Source organism: Harpia harpyja, chromosome 3, assembly GCF_026419915.1.
Source record: "Harpia harpyja isolate bHarHar1 chromosome 3, bHarHar1 primary haplotype, whole genome shotgun sequence".
Taxonomy (NCBI): domain Eukaryota; kingdom Metazoa; phylum Chordata; class Aves; order Accipitriformes; family Accipitridae; genus Harpia; species Harpia harpyja.
In genome coordinates this window covers 5,660,896-5,681,461 of record NC_068942.1, presented here as the reverse complement: position 1 = coordinate 5,681,461, position 20,566 = coordinate 5,660,896, and the positions used below count along the sequence as shown (strand labels likewise).

The 20,566-nt window shown below is 41.7% G+C and overlaps 1 protein-coding gene across 2 annotated transcripts; it reads left to right on the top strand.

Moving 5' to 3' along the window:
- Nucleotides 1-485: 485 nt before the first annotated feature.
- On the top strand, nt 486-20,284 carry NUS1 (NUS1 dehydrodolichyl diphosphate synthase subunit). Of its 2 annotated transcripts, none has more exons than XR_008234266.1 (5): nt 486-916; nt 10,087-10,209; nt 12,661-12,813; nt 15,074-15,249; nt 16,889-16,988. XR_008234266.1 is itself a non-coding variant. In XM_052781231.1 (5 exons), exons 1-5 carry the CDS (start codon nt 502-504, stop codon nt 17,802-17,804), a joined length of 882 nt encoding a protein of 293 aa, XP_052637191.1. In that variant the 5' UTR covers nt 486-501; the 3' UTR covers nt 17,805-20,284. The 2 variants fall into 2 exon arrangements, 1 of the variants encoding a protein (XP_052637191.1); XM_052781231.1 differs by lacking the exon at nt 15,074-15,249 and adding an exon at nt 17,714-20,284.
- The last annotated feature ends 282 nt before the right edge of the window (nt 20,285-20,566 follow it).

Genomic DNA, 20,566 nt, shown 5'->3' with positions numbered 1-20,566 from the left:
TTCCCGCCGCCAGGGGCCGCGGCCGCGGCCCCGCCCCCGATCCCGCCCACTCCCAAGAGGCGGGGCCGGGCCCCCGGCCCCGCCCCCGGGCCATCCCCCGTCCTCCCCTCCCCTCCCTGGCCCCCGCCCCGTCCCTTCCTTCAGAGCCACGTCATTCGCTCACCGCGGAAGGAAGTGACGCCGGCCTGCCTGGCGGCCAACGGGCGCCCGGCATGTGGCGGGGTGAGAGGTGAAAGATCCGGCGGGGCGGCAGGAAGATGGCTGCGCGGGCGGCGGTTGCCGGGCGGGGGACGCGGACTCAGTGAGGGGATGGCGGCGGCGAGGCAGGCGGCGCGCTGCGGCTGAGGCGCTTCCCCCCCCCCCCCCCCCCACCTCCTCCCGGTCCGTCCCCTCCGCCCCGCGCCGGTCTCGCGCCGCTGCCTCACCCCTCCCCCCCCCCCGCCCCCCGCGCGCGCTCCCGTCGGTCGAGCCGCCCCGCGCCTCGCGCCCCCCCCCCCCCACATGAGCGGGGCGGGCGGGCTGGCGTGGCGCGCGCTGCACGCCCTGCTGCGCGCCCTGCTCGGCCTGCAGCGCGCGCTGCTGGCCTGCCTGCGCGGCCGCCGCCCCGCCGCCGCCGCCGCCGGGCCCCGCGCCTGGCTCTGGCGCCGGGCCGCCTCCGCCGCCGCCTCCTGCGCCCTGCTGGCCCCCGCCGCCGGGGCTTTCGCCTTCCGCAAGGCGGGCGCGGCGCGGCGGAGGGCCGGCGGAGCGGCTCAGGGCCGGCAGAGGTGGCGGTCGGACGGGCGCGCCTTGCAGAAGCTGCCGGTGCACATGGGGCTGGTGGTGACCGAGGAGGAGCCGAGCTACGCGGACATGGCCAGCCTGGTGGTGTGGTGCATGGCGGTGGGCATCTCCTATGTCAGCGTCTACGACCACAATGGTGAGGAGCGGCGGTGGGGGGATCGTACCGCGGCGGTGCCCCGAGTCCCCGGCCCGGGCGGGCAGTCTCTCTCCTGGCAGGCAGGCAGCGCCTGGGCCCGCTGTGCCAGCGGCATGGAGCCAGGGGCCCCCCATCTCTCCCTCCATCCTTCCCTCCTTTCCCCCCCATCCTCCTGTCCTTCCCCCGGGGTCTTCCCCAGCCGGGTGCCAGCCTCGGCCATTGGCAGCTCCTTTCCCGTCCCCTGGAGCCGCTTGGCCTCTCTGCAGAGCTCCTGGTGAGCCTGGGGAATGCCCCGAGTGCCCTCCTGCCCTAAGCTCCCGTGTCGTCGGGTGACCCGATCGTGCCCCCTCGCTGGAGGGGGAGGATGGTGGGGCCTTTCTAGAGCCTTGTCCCGTGACCGTGTAGGGTATGCGCTCTTAGTAGAGAAGAGCTTTAGGCTATCTGCTCTTATGAGCTCTGTTTATGAACCCTGTCTGAGCTTCCAGAAGTGGGTGAATGAGAGTAGCTGTCTGTTTTCCTGTACTGTCTCTCGTGAGATGAGACAGGATGGAAGGGTAGTTAAACATGAACATGTGTGTCCTGTGCACTGTCTGTATTGTGAAATTAGATTACACGGTCTACTTTCAGTATAAGGACTGGTGCTACTTGATGTTTGAGTCAAGTCCGAGCCAGTGTTTGTGAAAACTCTGGTGTCTTTTCTTATCCACTGTGTGACTTTATTCTTTACTGGGTCTCAGGTGTAAGACTGTTGAACTCTTGCTCTTGCAGATACATTGATTCCACCTCACTATCTTAAAGATAAGCTTAGGGTTTGGATTTAATATTCTGTGGAATAATCATGGAACAAATCTTTCTTCCTCATACCTGTCCTTCCCTACTGAGGAGATGAAACTAGCCGTATTCAAGATATTCTTAGGTGAAGCTTTCGACCCAGCTGTTGAGAGATGATCTCTAACCGAGACTAGACAAGCTATCAACTCAGAAGGGCTAATAATACACGAGATGGACGGTGCCCTGTTTCTGTCCTCTCCAGAGGCGAAAGCTTTGTGCTGGAGATCCCTGTGCTCTTGATGTCAATGGTGAGACTGTAGAAGACCAGTGTATAACTGTAGGTTTGACCCACTTCTGATGGCTGTCTAGAGATGTCATGCAAGACAGATTAATTCTGTAGATGTATGCCAGGTTAGAGGTATAGTCTGTAATAGTTGTCGTCTAGTGCTCTTTCAGGAAAAACTCAACAGTGCATCCCACGTAAGTAAGTGGAATCTGTTGTCATCAAGTGTGCAAAAGCATCTGAGGTACCCAGGCCTTTCCCTGAGTATAGGCGTTTGATTTTTTTTTTTTTTTTTTTTTTAATTTTAAAACCATTGCCGTTAAAAGTTCTGTTTCATGTCTGGTCCTTCGTATGTGATACAAGACTCAAATGGCTTGACTTTCACTAAATTCTCTAAGATCTTTTTAAGAAGCTGGGCTTAATACCAGTCACTTAGCAGTTTAAACTGGCCATCTGTGCGGGGCTGTTGTGGAACTTGGTTATGTTGTGTTTCAGTGGGACAAGACTTCCTCATTTGAAAGTCAAGGAACAGTATAAAATATTTGCATAACATCTCAAGGACACAGAAGACAGTCAGCACCTTCTGAAGAGCCATTCATGTGTTGATATTTTTTGCTCTCAGCTTGGAAAGCATTCTAACAGCTTAAATGCTGCAGAACAAACATTGGTGCCAAATAAGAGTGAGTTTCCCTCATAGCCTGAAGAGAGACATTTCATTGTGTAGTATCTCTAATTTCTGTCAAACCTCAAATAAGCTATCAGCAGCACTGCCTAATACGTGACGTATGTATGCTTAGTTCCTTTTCGGATCCCTGCATTGCGCTGCACAGATTATATGTATGAGAACTGAATTGAGGAACAGATCCAGCTGAGAGTCATATTTCTTGGTGGTCTTGGTTTTCAGCTTGCTCACTGTGCAACCATTCAGCACTGAGGAGGGAGAAGGCACCAGCCAATGCTTAGGTAGCCACTGTCGCTGAGATCCTGTCTGACAGGGAGGAGCCAGCGCTGTCGTAGTGTCTGATGCCTTCATTGTGGAGAAGCTACTTCTGCTTCTCTAGCACACGTGTTGAGATCCAGTCAGATCTAAGGCTGACTATTACAAGACTGTAAATGTAATGACGAGAAATGACAAGGTTATGTCCTCTGAAGAGCTGAAATAACCTTGGAGAACAATTGTCTTTGTTAGCAGTTCGGAAAAAAAAAAAATCTTGGAGATTATTTGCTGCTGGTTCCATGTGTTGTTACATTCATGCTAGTTGCATGTTAAAAAGGTTTTGGTAACACCTTTGAAACCTGAAAATACAGCTATGTATTACAGTTTGTTGGAACATAACTGAAGAAGGCAAGACAATGCAGAGCAACTAAAATGTTTTAAACCAGTGGCCTTTGCCGAACTTTCAGAGTTGATGAGAATAGCCTGCCATTACACGTGCATGTTCTTCACGGGTGTTCAGTGGGTTTTCTGGGATAGCAGCCGCAACTGCTTTTTTGCACAGCATCTTGTCAGCTGAGCCTTTTAAACTGGTTTCAGAGAGTGAGCCAGTAGCCACTCGTATGGCTTGAGTATATGCTTACTTCTAGTAATAGCAGATATATTGCCTTTCTTTTGGTGCTAAGCTCCTTATGGTGTCTGGATTGAGCATACAGCGTTTCCAGATAGACTTCTTGTTAAGTAGGATGTTGCAGTTGTTGCTATATCCAGTTCTGAATAATAACGATGTCTGGAACCCTCAGCAGTAACACTAGTATAGTGAAGGTGAATAAAGTCAGGTACAGCTTGCTCTTATCAGTAGCAGAGGGTGAACCTTAATTATGCTGTGCGCTTGTTTTCATCTTCTCACGTGGTGAGACTTACTCTTAGTCTGCTGAGCTGCTTCAGTAAGGTTCTGTGTTCGTACAATTGTACCAGCTATTGACTTATCAAAGATGTGTTTTCCCCAGTGATGTTGGCTGTGGTGAAGAAGGAAATACAATAAGTGCTCTGAATCTGTGTTAGATGTAGTGAGGGGCACTTTGTTTCCTTTTCCTTCATTGCATATTTGTAGTACTGAGATTCTTCTCATTGCAACAGGAAACTTTGATTACAAGAGTGGTTTTCCATGGTTGTGTTTTCTGGAAGAAATACTGTGTCAGTTTCCTGTAGAAGGCTTAAATTAAAAATGTGTCCTTAATTGCCCCTTCTATAGGAAGAGAGGGAAGCGTGAGGTTCTTTAAAGAAGTGCCAAATAAGCTGTTTATTTGTTTATGGTAATGAATTTCTATATTTTCAACAAAATGACTAAATGGAAGGTTGTTTCTGTATTCTTTGGTGTCAAAATAAGTAGCTGCATCCCAGCTGACACTAGTATGTTACAGCAGCTGCACCAGTAACTGTAAGGGCAACTTGGCTGGAGTTGGGCTGATTCTCATGGGCAATTACAGAACCCAATATATTGCAGATGTATTGGCTAATTCTCGTGGAACCTGATCAGGTACTTGGCTGCCTTCTCTGAATCCATGAAGATCAGTATTCCAGAAGACTGGGGTAAAAAGGTCTTTGCAGAATGCAAGAGGACCATAACGTAACTGTCTTGTACTGTAATAAATATATGGTGCTATGACTTGCAGTGCTCAAAACTGAGCCTTTCCGCCTCCCTGCCCCAGCAGGCTTGGAGGGCTAAGGTGGCATGCTTTTTCTGCCTTGGATGTTTAGGGGCCCTTTTCATTCTCCCAATTTTCATTGATACACAGCAGAACAAAGCCATAATAAACTTGATGTTACTATACGCACCTTGGTTATTAAATCCAGATTGACTAAAATTTTAGGGTTTTGATCAAGGATTTATTTCTGTGCATTTCTGTACTGCCAATCCTATTACTTGGTAGAAATCCAGCCATGCTGGTCAAGACCTTATCTCTGACGAAATAATGCAGCCTTCTCACAGTCAGAAGGCAGTGATTATGCAATTATATAGTAGCAATTAAAATACCTTCTGGGGAGCAGAAGCCTTTGACCAGCGTTATGTACTTCTAACTTTCTTCTTTTAAAGTTACTTTGCCACTCAAGAGAGCTTGCTTGAGTGTTACTTCTGTCCATCAGTGAAGCTTTCCTGAAATAGTTTGGAACAAGTCTAGAGCACGTTTTGGGAGCTTGCTGCGTCTTGGCGTTTGAGTTCTTTGGGCTCCTGAATAGATGCTTCGGGTTAAAGGTTTCTTAAAGCCCATAGTATGACTGTATTTAGAACTTTGGTTTCTTCATCATGGGTTTAGCTTTCCAGTGAACTCCTTTACTTCGAACAATTTTCTCTTAGAAATTCTTTGAAAGGATAGAGTACCGCAGTAAGCAAAAGAAATTATTTCATTAGCCCCAAACGTAGGCTTTTAGTCTCTTCCAAATTACTTGGTAGTTAGCTGATCTGATCAATCCATAAAACTTTCTGGGTGTTCTGGGTGTTCACTTCACTGGGGGAGATAAATATGTTGTGGTTTTGTGTTACTGCAACACTTTTGGGAGGTACCAGTATCACGTGGCATCTGCTGTGGATCTTCACCCATGTGAAACTTCACGTTCAACAATTGCGTTTTGGTGTTTTGTGGTCTGAGGACTCCTCCCAACATTTATTAAAAGGGCTAATGCTAATCTGTAGAAGGTAATCTCCTTATAGGTATGGGTAGTACGAAAGTAGTATCTCTTCTTTTGATTGATTGCTGATAAGCTCTTGTTCTTCTGGTACAGAATGTCCCTCCAAGAAAAAACGTGGGAGGAGCGGTCACGTACGAGGTTATAAGTTCTAACTCGAATTATTCCTATGTAGTTAGTGCTAGCTTAAGTGGCTTTAATGTGGGTGAAACTTAAGTGACTTCAGCCTCTTCCAAACTTGGATTATATTCTGTTCTAGGCTCTTGGAGCAGACAAGCCTAATACATTTTTCTAGCTCTCCATATCCTGTGAGGTCCAGTGTAATGACTCAAACCCTGCTTTCCTCTGTTATCAACCAGCATGATCCAACGCGAGGATGTAGACGGAAGTTGTTCATATGTTAAAACTGTTTCTTGCATGTACATTATTTGAATTTGGTTATGATTTGATGTTTCTCAAACTGTTAATACTTTGATGCTTTAAATGGACTTGTTACCTTATGACTCTTCCCTTGTTGGCACTGGCAGGGAGTGGAGAAAAAGCAGATAACTGAAATGCTGTGGAAATGTATTCTTTCCTAGGCTTAACTTTGGTTAAGGTGTTCCCTTGTAAGCAAGAGCTGACTCGTATCCTGTGTTTTACCAGATTCTGCTGCTTTAAAAAGCAGGGCAAGTGAGAATATTGAACTTTGAGATGCTACCAAGGCGTTAACAGCTGGTGGCCGTGGTAGTCTAGCCAGGCAAATGGTTGACACCACCTGGTGTTTCTCTGCCACTTGTTTCCCTCCAGTTCACAATTCCTGTCACTTCGGAGCCTTGCTTCTGCTGAACTCGCAGCCTCTTAATTACAAACTGCATTTGTCGGTCTCTAACCCTAAAATGCTGCAACACCACAGTTGACTGGAAAGGGACATGGCTTGTAACTATTGTAAAACTGAGCAAAAGGCATGTGCCCTGGAAAAGACCCGTGTGATGGAGGACTACTGCAGGAAGCTAAAACGCTTCTGGTTTGCCTCAGCTCTGATGGGAACTGATGATCAATAGCAGGTTTCCAGCTTGTGTTGTAAAAACAAGAATTATCCTGGGAAACAGCTCACAAGTTCTCAGTAGTTGGAAAAAAAAAAAGTAAACTGAAGTTTTATATTCTCTTTGCTTTGGGAATTATAGGGCTTAAATATGCATAATTCTTAAAACACTTCACTTGCTGGAATATACGCATTTGTACCACCTTGCAAAGACTCCAGAGTTCTGACTGAACAAAACTGTTTCTGCTTTTCAAAAACAAAAATTGTTTCTAATGAGAAATAATAATGACAATTTCATGTTTGTGTTCCATATTAGAAACAGTAGTAAGGCTGAAATTTTTCCCACTTAACAGCAAACAGCTGTTGTATTGCTAAAATTTATGGGACCTCTTGTCAAATTAACTTTCTATAATGGTAAAATCATATTATGGACTTGCTTTCAACTTGCATGGAAGACTGAATGAAATTGGAAGGTAGCATTGAATCAAGACTTGAAGTCTTGCTGCCTAGGAACACTTGAATTTTGCTAGTGAGTTGGTCTACTCATGCACTCTTGTTTACTGCATTTATCATGTATAAACTAGCAACAGCATCTTCCAGAACTAACTTGGATATATTTTCAAAGTTTTAAAAAATGAACCTTATAGACAAATAGGTTATTGAGGTACTGTAAAGGAAGGAAGTGTATGTTTGAGCCACAACCACGTAAAATATTTTTGAAGTCAAGTGTGAATTTGGCCCATGTACATTGCCTCTGGCAGGACTGTATTTGCCATCATATGCATTAGTAAGAAAAAGTCTCTTGTGCCCTGAGTGGGAGACAAAATGCTGAAGGAATAATGTTCCCAAATGCTATTGGCTTTAAATGAAGATTTCGGTTAGTTTGGATCCTCCTGACAGGAGGTCGTAGTGAGGTGGATGCTCGTCTCTTCTGTCAGGTGGCTGGAGATAGGATGAGAGGAAATGGCCTCAAGTTGTGGCAGGGGAGGTTTACATTGGATATTAGGAAAAATTTCTTTACTGAAAGGGTTGTCAGGCATTGGAACAGGCTGCCCAGGGAAGTGGGGGCAGTCACCATCCCTGGAGGTGTTCAAAAAGCGCGTAGACAAGGCACTTCAGGACATGGTTTAGTGGGCATGGTTGACAGTTGGACTCAATGATTGTAGAGGTCTTTTCCAACCTAAATAATTCTATGATATTTACTACCTTCTGATGTGCTTCAGGATCTTCTCTGCAGGAAAACTGCAGGTGTGTCAAGGTTGGTGGATCAGTTGGAATTTAGGTGTGGAGGTCTTTCCGAGAAAGACATACTACAACTGTACAACTACTGTAGCTTCCAGTTTGTGTTAAACTGCTATTCCAAGAGCAATGCAGGACCCAGATTTGAACAACTAAGGTGGGTGAGATAAATGAGGAGAGTAGAAGGGGTGTGCTGGTGATATTCAGATAAATCTCAAGAATATATCTAGCAAGTCTTCAGTATCCACTGTGTGTATTAAGGACCTTCACTTCAGAGCCAGACCAAGTCCTTTATCTGATGTCCCTTTTTACTGAGCAGTAAACACCTTAGTCTATTCTCCTACCTGTTATCCTTAATGTCTGCTTTTACTTTAGAGCTGGAGTGTGGATTCTTAAATCTGTTCTTCCAATCTTTGACAGGATTAGGCAATAACTTTTAATGAGAAAAGAGTTGTTATCATTCGTGTTGGGTGGGGAAGGGGAAGAAGAGAGCAGCTGTCTGTTTCCCAGATTGGGAGCCTATCCTAATTGTGCCAACTCTTTTTCTGAATATTGAGCATAGTTTTTTTTCCTCATCTTGAAAAGTGGATGGAAGTCAGATGACTTAGAGGTGAGGCACACGTAACCTTGTACAGATCTTACTTGAAGATGGTGTGGGATTAGCAGTTGCAGTAGCTGCACTGCTGCTGACCTTAAGTGTAAGGAAGACAATCAGTGCTAACTCTGGCACAAAACAGACTTATTCAACCAGAGTTGTACCAAACAGTATTATTCAAAGCAGCATTCTCAATTTCTACTATGTATGAATATACACTAATAAGCAGGAGCACAAAGTGTAACAATTTAACTTTAGTTTATTTAGACTTAGTGAAAGTATTCTAACGCTTTTCTTTCTATCAAGGTTGCTGCCTTACTGAGATTTGCTTGTCTGTCAGCATGTGAAATCAGTTATAAGCATCGGTAACACTTGTGTAATGAAGTAAATTTTTTTTTTCACAGGAAGTATCCAGGATGGGAGGAAAACCAGATGCTTACCACCTATTAAAACCTCTAGTGAAGCCTGCATAAAAATACTAACTCACTAGGCCTAAAGGCTAGCATATTAAATAAATGGAGTTGTATCACTTCATGTTGCAAACTAACTCCCTAATGTATTATGGTCTTAACCCAATGCATACACGCTGTTTCACCACTACTGATGTAGAAACTGCTGTTTGTAGCAGTTTCTAATCCCAGAATCAGGTTGAGGTGATGAATCGTGAGCCTGATCATAAAATTGTATACAAGTTCAGTGTTTCTTCTAAGATTATTGTGTGGGCATTTTTAGACTGGCCAGGAGAAGTGCTTGACACAAAGGATTTCTGAATGAAACTTACACTCTTAGTAACAACCTCTGAATACAATATGATAAAAGCGTTGTCAGTTCCTAAGTAAATATGCTTAGCTACACTTTTGCATTGTAAATATTTAAGCTGTAACACTTAATTTTTACTCTGACTTTTAATTAGAAATAGTTCTGTTGTGTCCCTCTTAAGAGCTAGAATTTGTTTTAGAACACGAACCCAAGTATGTTTGGTTAAGCAAGTTTTTGTAATCTCCTGCACTCAGAATGTGTCTACCATAAACATGTAAGTATAAAAAGACCTTGAGGAGTGCATTAACTCCTTGGAATATACAACTTGGGAAATCCGCTTATTAGGAAATCCATGGCATTGGCCATGGCGTAAGAGTGGACAGTTACTGTGGCCTGATATGCTGATTTAGTCTTCTGGCTCTTGCTTTGTGGTGACTTGCTTTGTTAGCCTGCAGCCTTACTGGTGTGGCAGTAAGTGGTACCAGACTTAAGCTGCAAATCTACAGCAGCATGGGCATGAAAGAAACTTGGTGTTAATCTGACTTGGTGGCCCTGTGCTGGTAGGGTATTGCTATCTCAAAACTATTGCTAGCATACTAAGGACAATGAACTGGGTCTTAAACTATCCCTTATGCAATTGCAGCTTGCTACTTAAACCAGGCTGAGTGAAAGAGGAACGAAACCACATGAGTTTTCTTTCCAAGGTCACTGAAATTAGTCATGTGCAGTAGCATTTGCTTTGGATTCTTATCATACTTGTGAACTCCAGTTTGAAACCAGTACTGACTACCTGATTCTTTTTTCTTCCTGCCTAGTGTAAGATTTATTTTGTAGCATTCTTTATAGGAGTTGGCTGACATGCAACCTTTTTTTAAAGGTATTTTCAAGAGGAATAATTCAAGATTGATGGATGAAATTTTAAAACAGCAGCAAGAACTCTTAGGACTAGATTGCTCCAAGTACACCGTGGAATTTGCAAATCAAGACAAAGCTGATCAAGGTAAGATGAATTGCAAGGTGGAGTTTGGTATGACTGTAAACAGCTGTATATAAATCATAATGCTGCTTTTACTTAAATGCATTCCTGTGTACAGTGACCTTTTCCTTCATTAAGCGCTGATTATCAGAACACATGCAACTTTCCTGGGCTAGTATTAAACTTTCATTGTGCTTATTTGTTCTTAACTAATAGTGAAGTGTTGCGCTCTCCTTCCCATAGTGATCATTACTGGGTAGCCTGATCTTCAGTTTAGCCTGTTGTGCCATGACCCCTTTAATGCATCAGTGTAGCTCAACTCCCCACTGTTTCGCTGAGATGAACTCTTTTGCTGAGAGAGCTGAAAAAGCACTGGAGTAAGCATAAGGGAACTGATGTCAAATTAACAATGCGTGTGCTTCCATCTTTCCAAACTTATACCTCAAAGTGGGGAAGAAGAAGGGAAAGAGCAAAACTGCTGGTTGTCATGGCAATGTATAATGACACCAGGAAGGTAAAGTGTGTAAGTTTGGGGAAAAAAAAAAAAAAAAAACCTGTGGTAGCAGCTTTTGCATGTAGTGGAAGTGGAAAACAGGAGTATGTTTCAAAATTAATGTTCCTTATTCGATACTATCTGCTGCAAGTATTCATTTAGGTATGCTGACTAACACAAATGTTAGAAGTCCGTTCAAAATGTAGTAAATCACGAGTATGTACTTACTAAAGCAGGCCTTTGCCTTAGAGGGATAGGCTGATATACTTAAAGCTCTCCTAACTGCAACTTATAGTATTTAAACAGGTCTCATAATTAAAACAAACAAACAAAAACAGACCAAAAACCAAAACAATCCTTATCACATTACATAGTTCAAAGACTTAAGAATAAGACTACACTTCACAAGCTGTAATACATTTAGCTGCATTTAAGATGCTGCTGGCTGACTTTTGCTTCCCCTGCAAGGGCTGATAGGATGGCGAAATCCTTTGTGCCAGTTTTCCAGTATAAAGTCCAAAGTTGTAGCATTAACTTGCCTTATAAGCACCTTAGGCTAAGGTGCTACCATTTACATGGAAACACCTAAGTTTCATGTTATTTCTCTTTATTCCTGTGAAGGTTGAAATAACCAGCAGAAAACAGGGTAGACGGGTTGTTAATGTCTTAAACTCTAGCATACTTAGCTGCACTTACTTAAATCAGGGTTTTTACATCTAGACCAAATGAACTACTGAAAGACTGCTCTGACTTGCTGACTGAAAGGGCACATTTAAGTCTCAGCAATCTTCTGTGTTGAAATATATGAAAAGCAGAGGTGTTTTCTGTTCTCTTTAAAATTTTTCATTCTTACTTAGAAGGCTCCACAGTCAGATCAGACCCTTCATACTTTGAACTGAACAAGCTGACATCTATCCAGTTTATAATATTAAACTGCAATTTTTCACTACTTCTGAGAAGCAAAATGGCATGCCTTACATTTATGAATACTGTTAGAGAAATATTCTTTAACATAGGACATACAACAAATCAAACAATATCAAGGAACAATTATTTTCATTGTGGTGGCTTTGGATAGACATGAGGTTTTTTTAGATGTTCTTAGGAGTCTTCTGACTGTATTCTGTGGTCCTTTGCAGTCAGGTTCTGCAGTTTTAAGAAATGCTATTTTTAAGTATCTGGTTGTAACTATCATAAGTTCTCTATAAGTCTAATGTGTCCACACACTAGTACTTAACCCAGTTACTTCAGGCTGGGTTTAGTACACTGTCTGTAGCCTTCAGCTACCTTGGTAAGTTTACCTCTTAAGTACCTTATCAAAACTGACAATGATGCAAGTCGAAGTGCGAGAAGACTCTTACCTCACAACAGTGCAGACAGTAAGATTGTTGTGAAATGTCCTCAAGTCACAGACGTAATTAAAGATTAATGGATGAACTCTGGTACCTAGCTTCTCTGTAGCAATCCTAAATCAATATTGTAACTCTTGTATCAATTTTGAAGTGCTACTGAAAGATCCTGTGATAATACTCAGCATACTTAATCATTGTGTCACATGAATGTCCACAGTAGCTGTTTTAGGGTAGGAATTAAGTCTTTTTTTCCTTTCCCTGAACTGCAAGTCTTTCTGCATTGTTTACCACCCCCCAAGTTACTGCCTAGGCACCTTCCTCTCACTGCTTTGCCTGATAGTGTAAGAACCAATGCAAATTCCCTGGAAGACTTTTTATTTCAAGACTGACATTAATCCACTTTTCACAAGACTCCTCAAAATATTTGCCTTAAACTTGTGCTTTAGTAATACAGCAAATCCAGAAGATACTTACCCACTTCTGTAAGAGATGGATGAGAGAAATCTATGACTAGTTGTATAATATATGAAGTAAACTACAAGTTACTTTCAGTCATACCCTGTGAATGTGTAAAGCACATTCAAAACAACTATATTTCTGTTGCTTTTAAACTGTGTTTTGTACTTGCAGTTTTAAATTGCCAATCTGCATTGAAGGTGCTGTCTCCGGAAGATGGAAAAGCAGACATAGTAAAAGCTGCTCAGAACTTTTGTCAGTTGGTAGCACAGCAGCAAAGAACATACACAGACCTGGATGTGAATGTGTTAGACAACTTATTAAGTAGTAAGTATGGCATGGTCTGTGGGGAGGAGGGGAAAGAGTACTCGATTCATAATGGATTTTGTTTCTAGTATATTTATTGCTTAGAACATATGCATCTTGATACTTAGTCTATCAGGGTAAGTTATGATTATTGCTTTCAGGCTTCTGCTAAAAATTTCTTACTGGTTTACTCCCTTTTGAGCTTTTTCTTTAAGCGGAAAAAGGAAACCTTAAGCTAAATTGGAGAGTCTCAGCTTTGCAGAGTTTATAACCTCTGTAGGATGTTCTGCAACGAGCTTTCTCAAAAAGTACTGCTGGGATTACCTGAAACTAGACTATTGTAACTTAGGTTAACTTGTTGCAAGTTAGCATGCTGCAAACCAGAGTATGGGCAGAGAGTCTTTTCAAGATCTAGTTACAGCAATTAAAGCTGTTACCGCTGCCTAACTACCACCCTGAGTGCAAATGATGGAGCACGTGCTGATATTTTGCTGCTGTATAACCCACACTAGCTTAGTTACCTTCATTACTAATTCATGCAGATTACTGACTGTGCACTGAGGTGCATGGCTACATGCAATAGCTATGAAAAGGGCAGGGCTGCCCTAATCTCATATCTGGGAGAAGTAGTTTAGAACAAGCCTCCACCTCCCCAGTGGTGCTATGGAGCTATAACAGTTGCTCTGCTTTCCTAGGTGATCCATGCAGCTGTAATTAGCTTGGCAGGGTTCAGGTTTCAGATTGCACACTTCAACTTGGATGTCTGCAGGCACATTATTGTGGCTCTCGTTAATTGGACTTCAGAGAGTGATTTTTCTCAAATGGGTGGTTGGCTGAGTTGCTTTGCATATTGACTACCGTGGCAATTTGGACGCTTTAATCTTAATTTCAAACTAAATTCTGTTCCTGTTGTCAGCATGCTGCATGATAGCTTCTCACTGTAATGGAATTATTAAATGTATTAAATAAAGCACCTGAAGAAGTAACTTAGACATCTATCCTGTTATATCCCAAAGGCAATTTAAGGAAACGAATAATTGCTTCTTTAAAATAGTCTCTCATTTCCTGTAGAACTGGTGATAGTTGATAGTACGTATGTATTTTGGCCAGTGATGTTTAACTGGAGCTTCTCAAACACTTGTTCACAATCTTCTGTCCATGCATTTAAGTGTCTGGGTATGTTAAAAGTATTGGGTCCAGTCTTACTTGAGCAGACTTATTGTTCAAGTAATGCATGCTAGCTGAGCACAGAAAGAGAAATCTAGACTTTTAGTCTGTCAAAACTGTAAACTTTGAAAACAGACTGTTTAATCTATGTGGCTAATAACTAAGGATGGTATCTGTAACTAGTCCTGCTTATTAATTTGCTTGGGTTTAATGTTTAGGACGGTTGAAGGTGAAGAACTAGTCTTTCATGACTTATTTAGCTTATGAAACTACTCAGTCATAGGCAAATTTAGTTTCTGTGCATCCTTAATGGAAAGGTATTGAATGTAAACATCTGTGAGTTACAGATCTAAGTTGAGAGTGAGTTCTGAAAAGCAGTACTTGAGTAGCTATATTTTTAGGGTTTGTATTCATGGTGACTTCTGTAAGATTCTGCTTTTTCACATTTTGATTTAAGTACCTGATAATGTAGTTTTTTAACTTTCTGTTCATATTTAGGATGCAGTTATTGAAGTCTAGTCCTAAAATGGTATGGTTCTAGCTTACGTGGCTTTTCTGGTTCTTAATCCAGTCATGCTCTAATTCTTACAGCTTGAGTTTTCTTTGGTGTAAGAGTACTTTCTTCTGAGCAATGCCTCAGCTAACCAGCTTGTTTTCAGAAAAGTAGTTGCCAGCTGCATTATAATATTGTCCCTACTTGCTGTCTGCCTTCCCAGTAAAGAACATGACTATCAATTAAGGCTGTTCAAGTTGCCCTGTAAAATCTATGTGGGGAAGAGAAGGGTGGTAGTGCTGTCAGCTCTACAGACTCCTTCATGTTTCTCTCTCAGAACTCCTGACCTAGAAGGGATGTTGCCAGACTCCTGTTCCTTGAGTGTCTAAGTCTTTTGGCCTTTTTTTTTTTTTTTTTTTGAGTCTGCTCCCAAATCCTTCTATCTTGTGTGTGCTAAACTTGAAGAGTGCTGTAACTCCAGCAGCTCTGAGGGAGCTTCCACCTGTAAAGCATCTGTAGTGTTGATATGTTTAGGTAGAGAAATGGATGCAGAAAGCACAGTACTGTTGGGTAGGCTGTTCTGACAGTAATACTACAGTGTATGTTTTCATTTTCCTTCAGATAGGAACCAGAAGGAAATATTAGCATTAACTGGGCTCTCTGAAGGTCTTTTCCTGTTTGAAAAGCCATTGCAGTGTTGAAGATCCTGCTGTTGAACTGGCCAGCTGAGGAGTACTCAGCTACTGAATCAGCTGATGAGTAAAACTGTCCACTTCCTCCAGAGTCCCCACTTCTAAGTATTCACTGCTTCCCTGCAAAGCTCTTTCATACTAACATGCTAGCTTCTGAACACATAAGTGGCTTTTGCTTTGTATATTTTTTTTCTCTTAACTTTGAGATAAGATTTGGACTGTGGCACAAGGCACTCATATCCAAGTACTTCATCCTTCCTTAGAAATGCACAGGCTTGGGAAAATAGCTTCTTTGCCTCTGGTAAAAGGATTACTATTGTTGTGATTTAGTGGGGAGGGAGGATGTGAAGTTTTTGAAGTCTCCAGCTTCAGTTTCAAAACCTGGGTGGAGCAAAATCTGATAGGACCTTAGTTTCCTGTTCTGTTATTCCCAAAGTTAAGTTCCTCTACATCTAAACTTAAACTTGTAAAAGGCTCTTGACTGGTTTGGGGGTTTTTTTGGTTTGGGTTTTTTTTGTTGTTGTTGTTAAACAAGTGAGAAAAGAATTGAGAAATAACATCTGAAGTTCAGAGCAAAGAGGCAGTATTAAACTTTATCTGCTAAATGTAGGTATTATGCAATGTAAGCACCCTTGCAGTTAACTTGTAGAATTAGTGGATAATGGAAGGGGTAGCAAGAAATAGCATGCAATAATCATGACTAATTGCAGCATTATAGCAAAGTAGGGTTATGACTGCTGGAATGTTTTTCAGATGAGGTAGGTAGGTGCATGAAGAAAGCTTACCTTCTTGGGTCCCCTTGGGGTACTATACTGGTTTTCACATGTTGCCCTAATCAACTTGCTAGTATTATCAGGGAAAGCTGGACTAAGACTGTTCCTTCTAAGCTTATTGCCTATCTGTCAATTTTAGCCTGGAGTAGCTCAGACATGGCAGAGGTGTATGGAAAAGGGAGACAGTGTCGTTTGGCCACTGATTGTCTTCAACCTCAGGAGATCAGTAGGATGCTCTCAGTAGTGGAATGACAGTGACTGGGGTTTTAAGGTATGGGTAGTAAGAATGGGCACCTAGTGACCTGTTTTCCTCACTCATCTAACCAGAAAGATGTCATCTGCAACAGTTTGTCTGAAATTTCGTAGTAAAAGTTTAAATTATCTAGCTCCATACTGAGACACAATTCATCTGACAGTATTTTTTTTACAACTTGTTTTCTTGATGGTCTGTGATATTAAGTTGTTCTTCAGTGGAACCTCCTTAAGTGTTGTTTTGGGGGTTTTTTTGTGTGTGTGTGTGTGTTAACAGTCCTTTTATTCTGTTTGACTGCAGTAGGTATGGGTCAGGGTACAGCATGTTCTATGGTACTAAAATCCAGTTTGCCAAGACAAAACTAGAACAAGTTAGTTTAAACAGCGGTGTTAAGGTTTGCTGTTGTTCAAAAAAATGTAACTGTTCCTATAACTTCCTTACCAAGTCTTTTGAAAACTACCTGAAATAAAAATAACAGTCCAGCTGGACCTGCAGTGGCTGCCTAAGCTTTTGCTCAGTTGGTCCTGTTCAGGTGGTACAAGACCAGTCTGTCCTCCTGGGCTTTTAATTGTTAACTTGTCCTCAGGAGCTTCACTTCATTTAAAAAAAAAAAAAAAAAAAAAAAGGCATTTAATGAAAAAGCAGATGCCTTAGGGTTTAGAATTAAAACAAATGTTCTGGTGAATTTAATGAAAGCTAATTTAACTTGTTCTTACAGGTACAAATGGATTTCCTGATCCCGATTTAGTCTTGAAGTTTGGTCCTGTGGACAGCACGTTAGGATTCCTTCCATGGCACATCAGACTGACAGAAATCATGTGAGTTGCCTATAAAAGCTGTGAAACAGGTTGGAATAATATCTAACTAAACAAGTCTTTGTGACTTTATGGAAATAGCCATAAGAGTAGATCTGTCTAAACAAAGGTGTCTAGAGATTGATTTGAGGTTATTTAAGAATTGTTAAATGAAACCTGTCAAACATGGCAACCATTGTTGCTCCTTCAGCCACAATTAGACAACAGCAGACTTCACTCTTCAGGTTTAAGGAACAGCTTCTGTCACCATCTAGTCTCAGTGGTCCAATCCCAGTTCTGTCGGTGTTCCTTGTGTGGATTTTGAGTGGCTTACAGGTTTCTAACAGGGAAACTAAGGGTATAAGGGAAATAAGACAGTGTAAGATGATCATGCCTCTGGATTACTTTCCAATTTTGGCAATAACTGCACTGACTAGAGCTGCCATATTTCTTAAATCTGAGAGCATTTATAGGGCACTTAAATGTCTGGGCAGACCTGTGCTTCTCCAACTTTCTCAGTAATTTGAAGTGTCCTATGTGCTCTAATGAGTAGGCTTTGATTTAGAGGGTGACAAGATATTAACAGCTAATTTAATTAGTGGAGCTGAGTGACAATAATGGTGTTGAGAACAACTTTAAAAGGTTACTAAGACAATAGCTTGTTTTAAGTAGTGATATTCCTGACTGGCCATATGAGTTCTGTCGTGTTTATAAAAGCTTATTTTAACTTTTCTAACTTGCTTTCTCAGTTCTTTGCCTTCCCACCTGAACATCAGCTATGAAGACTTTTTCTCTGCCCTCCATCACTATGCAGCCTGTGAGCAGCGCTGGGGAAAGTGACTTCTGGCTGAGCACATGGAGTCAGGCTTTCTGTGGGAAGGAACTGATGTCTGTTTACAAGCACCTGTGACCCATAAGTCTGGTTCATAGTCCTTTCTTAATTTATCAACGAATTCAATAAAGTGTCTTACCTTTCTAGAGAGTCTGTGTGAATGCCTGAGAATCTATGGGGAGCGGGAAATTCACAGATTACCTTTATGAAAAAGACAGTTATTGCAAGCAAAGCTGTTCAAAGCTGAATTACCCTCACTTTCATGTCCAAGTGATGAAAAGAACATGCAAGAATTAAGTCTTGTGAAATCTACAGGACAACATAATTAGGAGTTCCATGCCCTGAAGTTCCTTAAATCCAAGGAAGAACTCTCATGTCAGCTTGTTTCTTTTTAATTCTTCATGGTCAGGCATTTCAGAGCTAATCACTGGTTTATCTTCAGATATATTTACTATATAATGTGTGAATTCCAGAGGGCTCAGTTCTGTTAACTGAGACTAGAGACTGCTACTTGGCTGTGATGACTAAGCCAGCAAGAGGTATCAAGTTCTAGAAATACTGAGAAGATTCCATAAAAAGGAATGGAAGCTTCTATGGTAGGTGGATTAGGCAGTCTGTGTAGCACTACCCATCCCCTCTTTTTTTTAAGAGGTAAAATCAAAGTATTCCTACAGCCCTGAGTGAAACTTCTCAGCATCGGGTCAGTTTTCTATAGGGAATAAGCATAAACAGTACTATGTATTGTTTGTGTACCTATTTTCCCCATAAACTTCTCACTTAAGGTGACAAGCTGGCTAAGGCTCTGGCATCACTTGCTGAAAAATCTGAAAATGGACTAGGTCCACTTCCATGGCTAATGTGACTTGCTTGTTGTGCTCGTGTACCCAGCAGGACAGTCTGCTTAAGCCTTTTGTTAGGTTTGTTCTGAACTGTGCATTTAGAAGTTTGAATGGGAGTCTGCAGCAGACAAGAAAGAAGATGAAGCTGCACTACAGTATCTCAAAACTGAGATAACTAAATAGATATATTGGCTAAATAGTCTTCATCGTGGAATGCCCTAGTCGAGTTACATTCCTATTGTTGGAAGTAATTTGAAATTGAAAGTCTTTATAGCAGCATTTGGACAAAGCAATATCTTTAGAGCTGTATTACTGGAGACAAACATTAATATTGCAGCCTTCTGCCCTGCAGGCTGTAGAATTGGACACTTCATTCTGGAAGTGTTTCCTTCTTTCCTCCCCTCTTCAAAATGAGTCTGGCTTTATCTCCTTCAGGATAGGCATGTCACTAGAAAGGAAAACGACTGCTTTTAAAAGGGAATTGCCAGATTTTAAATGAGTGTCTGCTTTGTGAAACTGTATTTTAACTGTTGTAGCTTGACGTAATGTTATAAAGCAGATTGCATAAACTCTTAACTGCAGTTTTTTGTCATACTAAGATCAGATTGCAGTTACAGGAGAGACCTGTGGTCTACTTTATCTCATAAAAGAGAAGGGGCTGTTTAATCAATTAACTAATGGTCTTGACATCAAATAATGTTCCATATGAGCTGGAATGCTTAAGAGTACAGTTGGCTGCCTTTTGCAGACTGGTCTGTGATATTTGCCAGTTACAGTATTGCAGAGAAGATACGGTCGTGCAATGTTTCATGGGTTCTGTCATTGCCTTGGGAAAGTTTTCTCACTGAATGTTAAGTTTTTAACTTTTTTGTGGTGAGCAGATAGCCTGTTGGAGGGTATCTTGAGTATTGAACTTTAACTGTAATATGAATTTTGTTTCATTAAAATGTAAGGTTGTGTTTAAGTTACCATATGTGAGTGTTACTGTGTCACTGAAGCAGTTCTGGTGCTGGCAGAAAAGATATAAAATGGGAAAAGCTTAGTTTAGTCCTCAAAAGTAATCTATTTTTTATATTTGTATCAAACTGCCAAAGAATACTTCTAATACCTGAACTCCCCTCAGTCCTCAAACTTCTGCATATCTCAACTAAAAAGACTTGTTTTATATTGGAGACAGATCTCAAGGTCTAGGATTTGTCTATAGAGGGATGCTTAATGAAACTAAAATGATTAGTTCAGCTGCATTTGATTCAACTTAATCAAATCTCTTCCAATGGCTAGTTTAATTGTGAATTAAGTGTTCCTCCTGGACTTAATGTAGTTGAACTAATCCATGTTATCACTTAGTTGGGATTATTTTACTGTCCCTGTGTGGGCAATCTTCAGTGAGCTGTGCCAAATGCACTGTGCATATCCACAACTTGATCTCTGAATGTATGTCATTGCAGTTAGCACCTCTCCCCAGCTTGTTCCGTGTGAAGGTCTGTGGTATAGCTGTGACATGCTGTATGGCTGTAGTCTCTGGGTACCTGTACATAACGTGTAAAACAAGTTTTTATGATTAGGGAATCAATTTATTGAACTTTATTATTGAAAGTTAAATCTGAATCTGTAAAACAAGAAATCAATAAAAGACTATAATCTTTCTACAGGCTATGGTGATACATGAATACTTTTGCAGGTTTGACTGGCCAGATATAGCCTTACTCGTATTGCTACATCACTCTGGGAAAGTAGAGAAGTTCAAATAGCATGCTCTTTTGCGCTCTTCTTCAATTGTTTTCTGTATTGTCAGAACTGGCCAAATTTTTTTTATCTACCACTTCCAACTTCTTCGAAGCATTTATGAAAGCATTTGTAGTAAAGCACTTACCATAAAAATATCTCTTTGATTGTCCTGGGAACTTGCTAAACTTGTTCCTGGCTACTGA

Coding starts and splice junctions, on each gene's coding strand:
- NUS1 (XM_052781231.1), top strand. CDS start 502: ATGAGCGGGGCGGGCGGGCTGGCGTGGCGCGCGCTGCACGCCCTGCTG. Junction 917..10,086: donor CAGCGTCTACGACCACAATG/GTGAGGAGCGGC, acceptor CTTTTTTTAAAG/GTATTTTCAAGAGGAATAAT. Junction 16,989..17,713: donor ATCAGACTGACAGAAATCAT/GTGAGTTGCCTA, acceptor TTGCTTTCTCAG/TTCTTTGCCTTCCCACCTGA.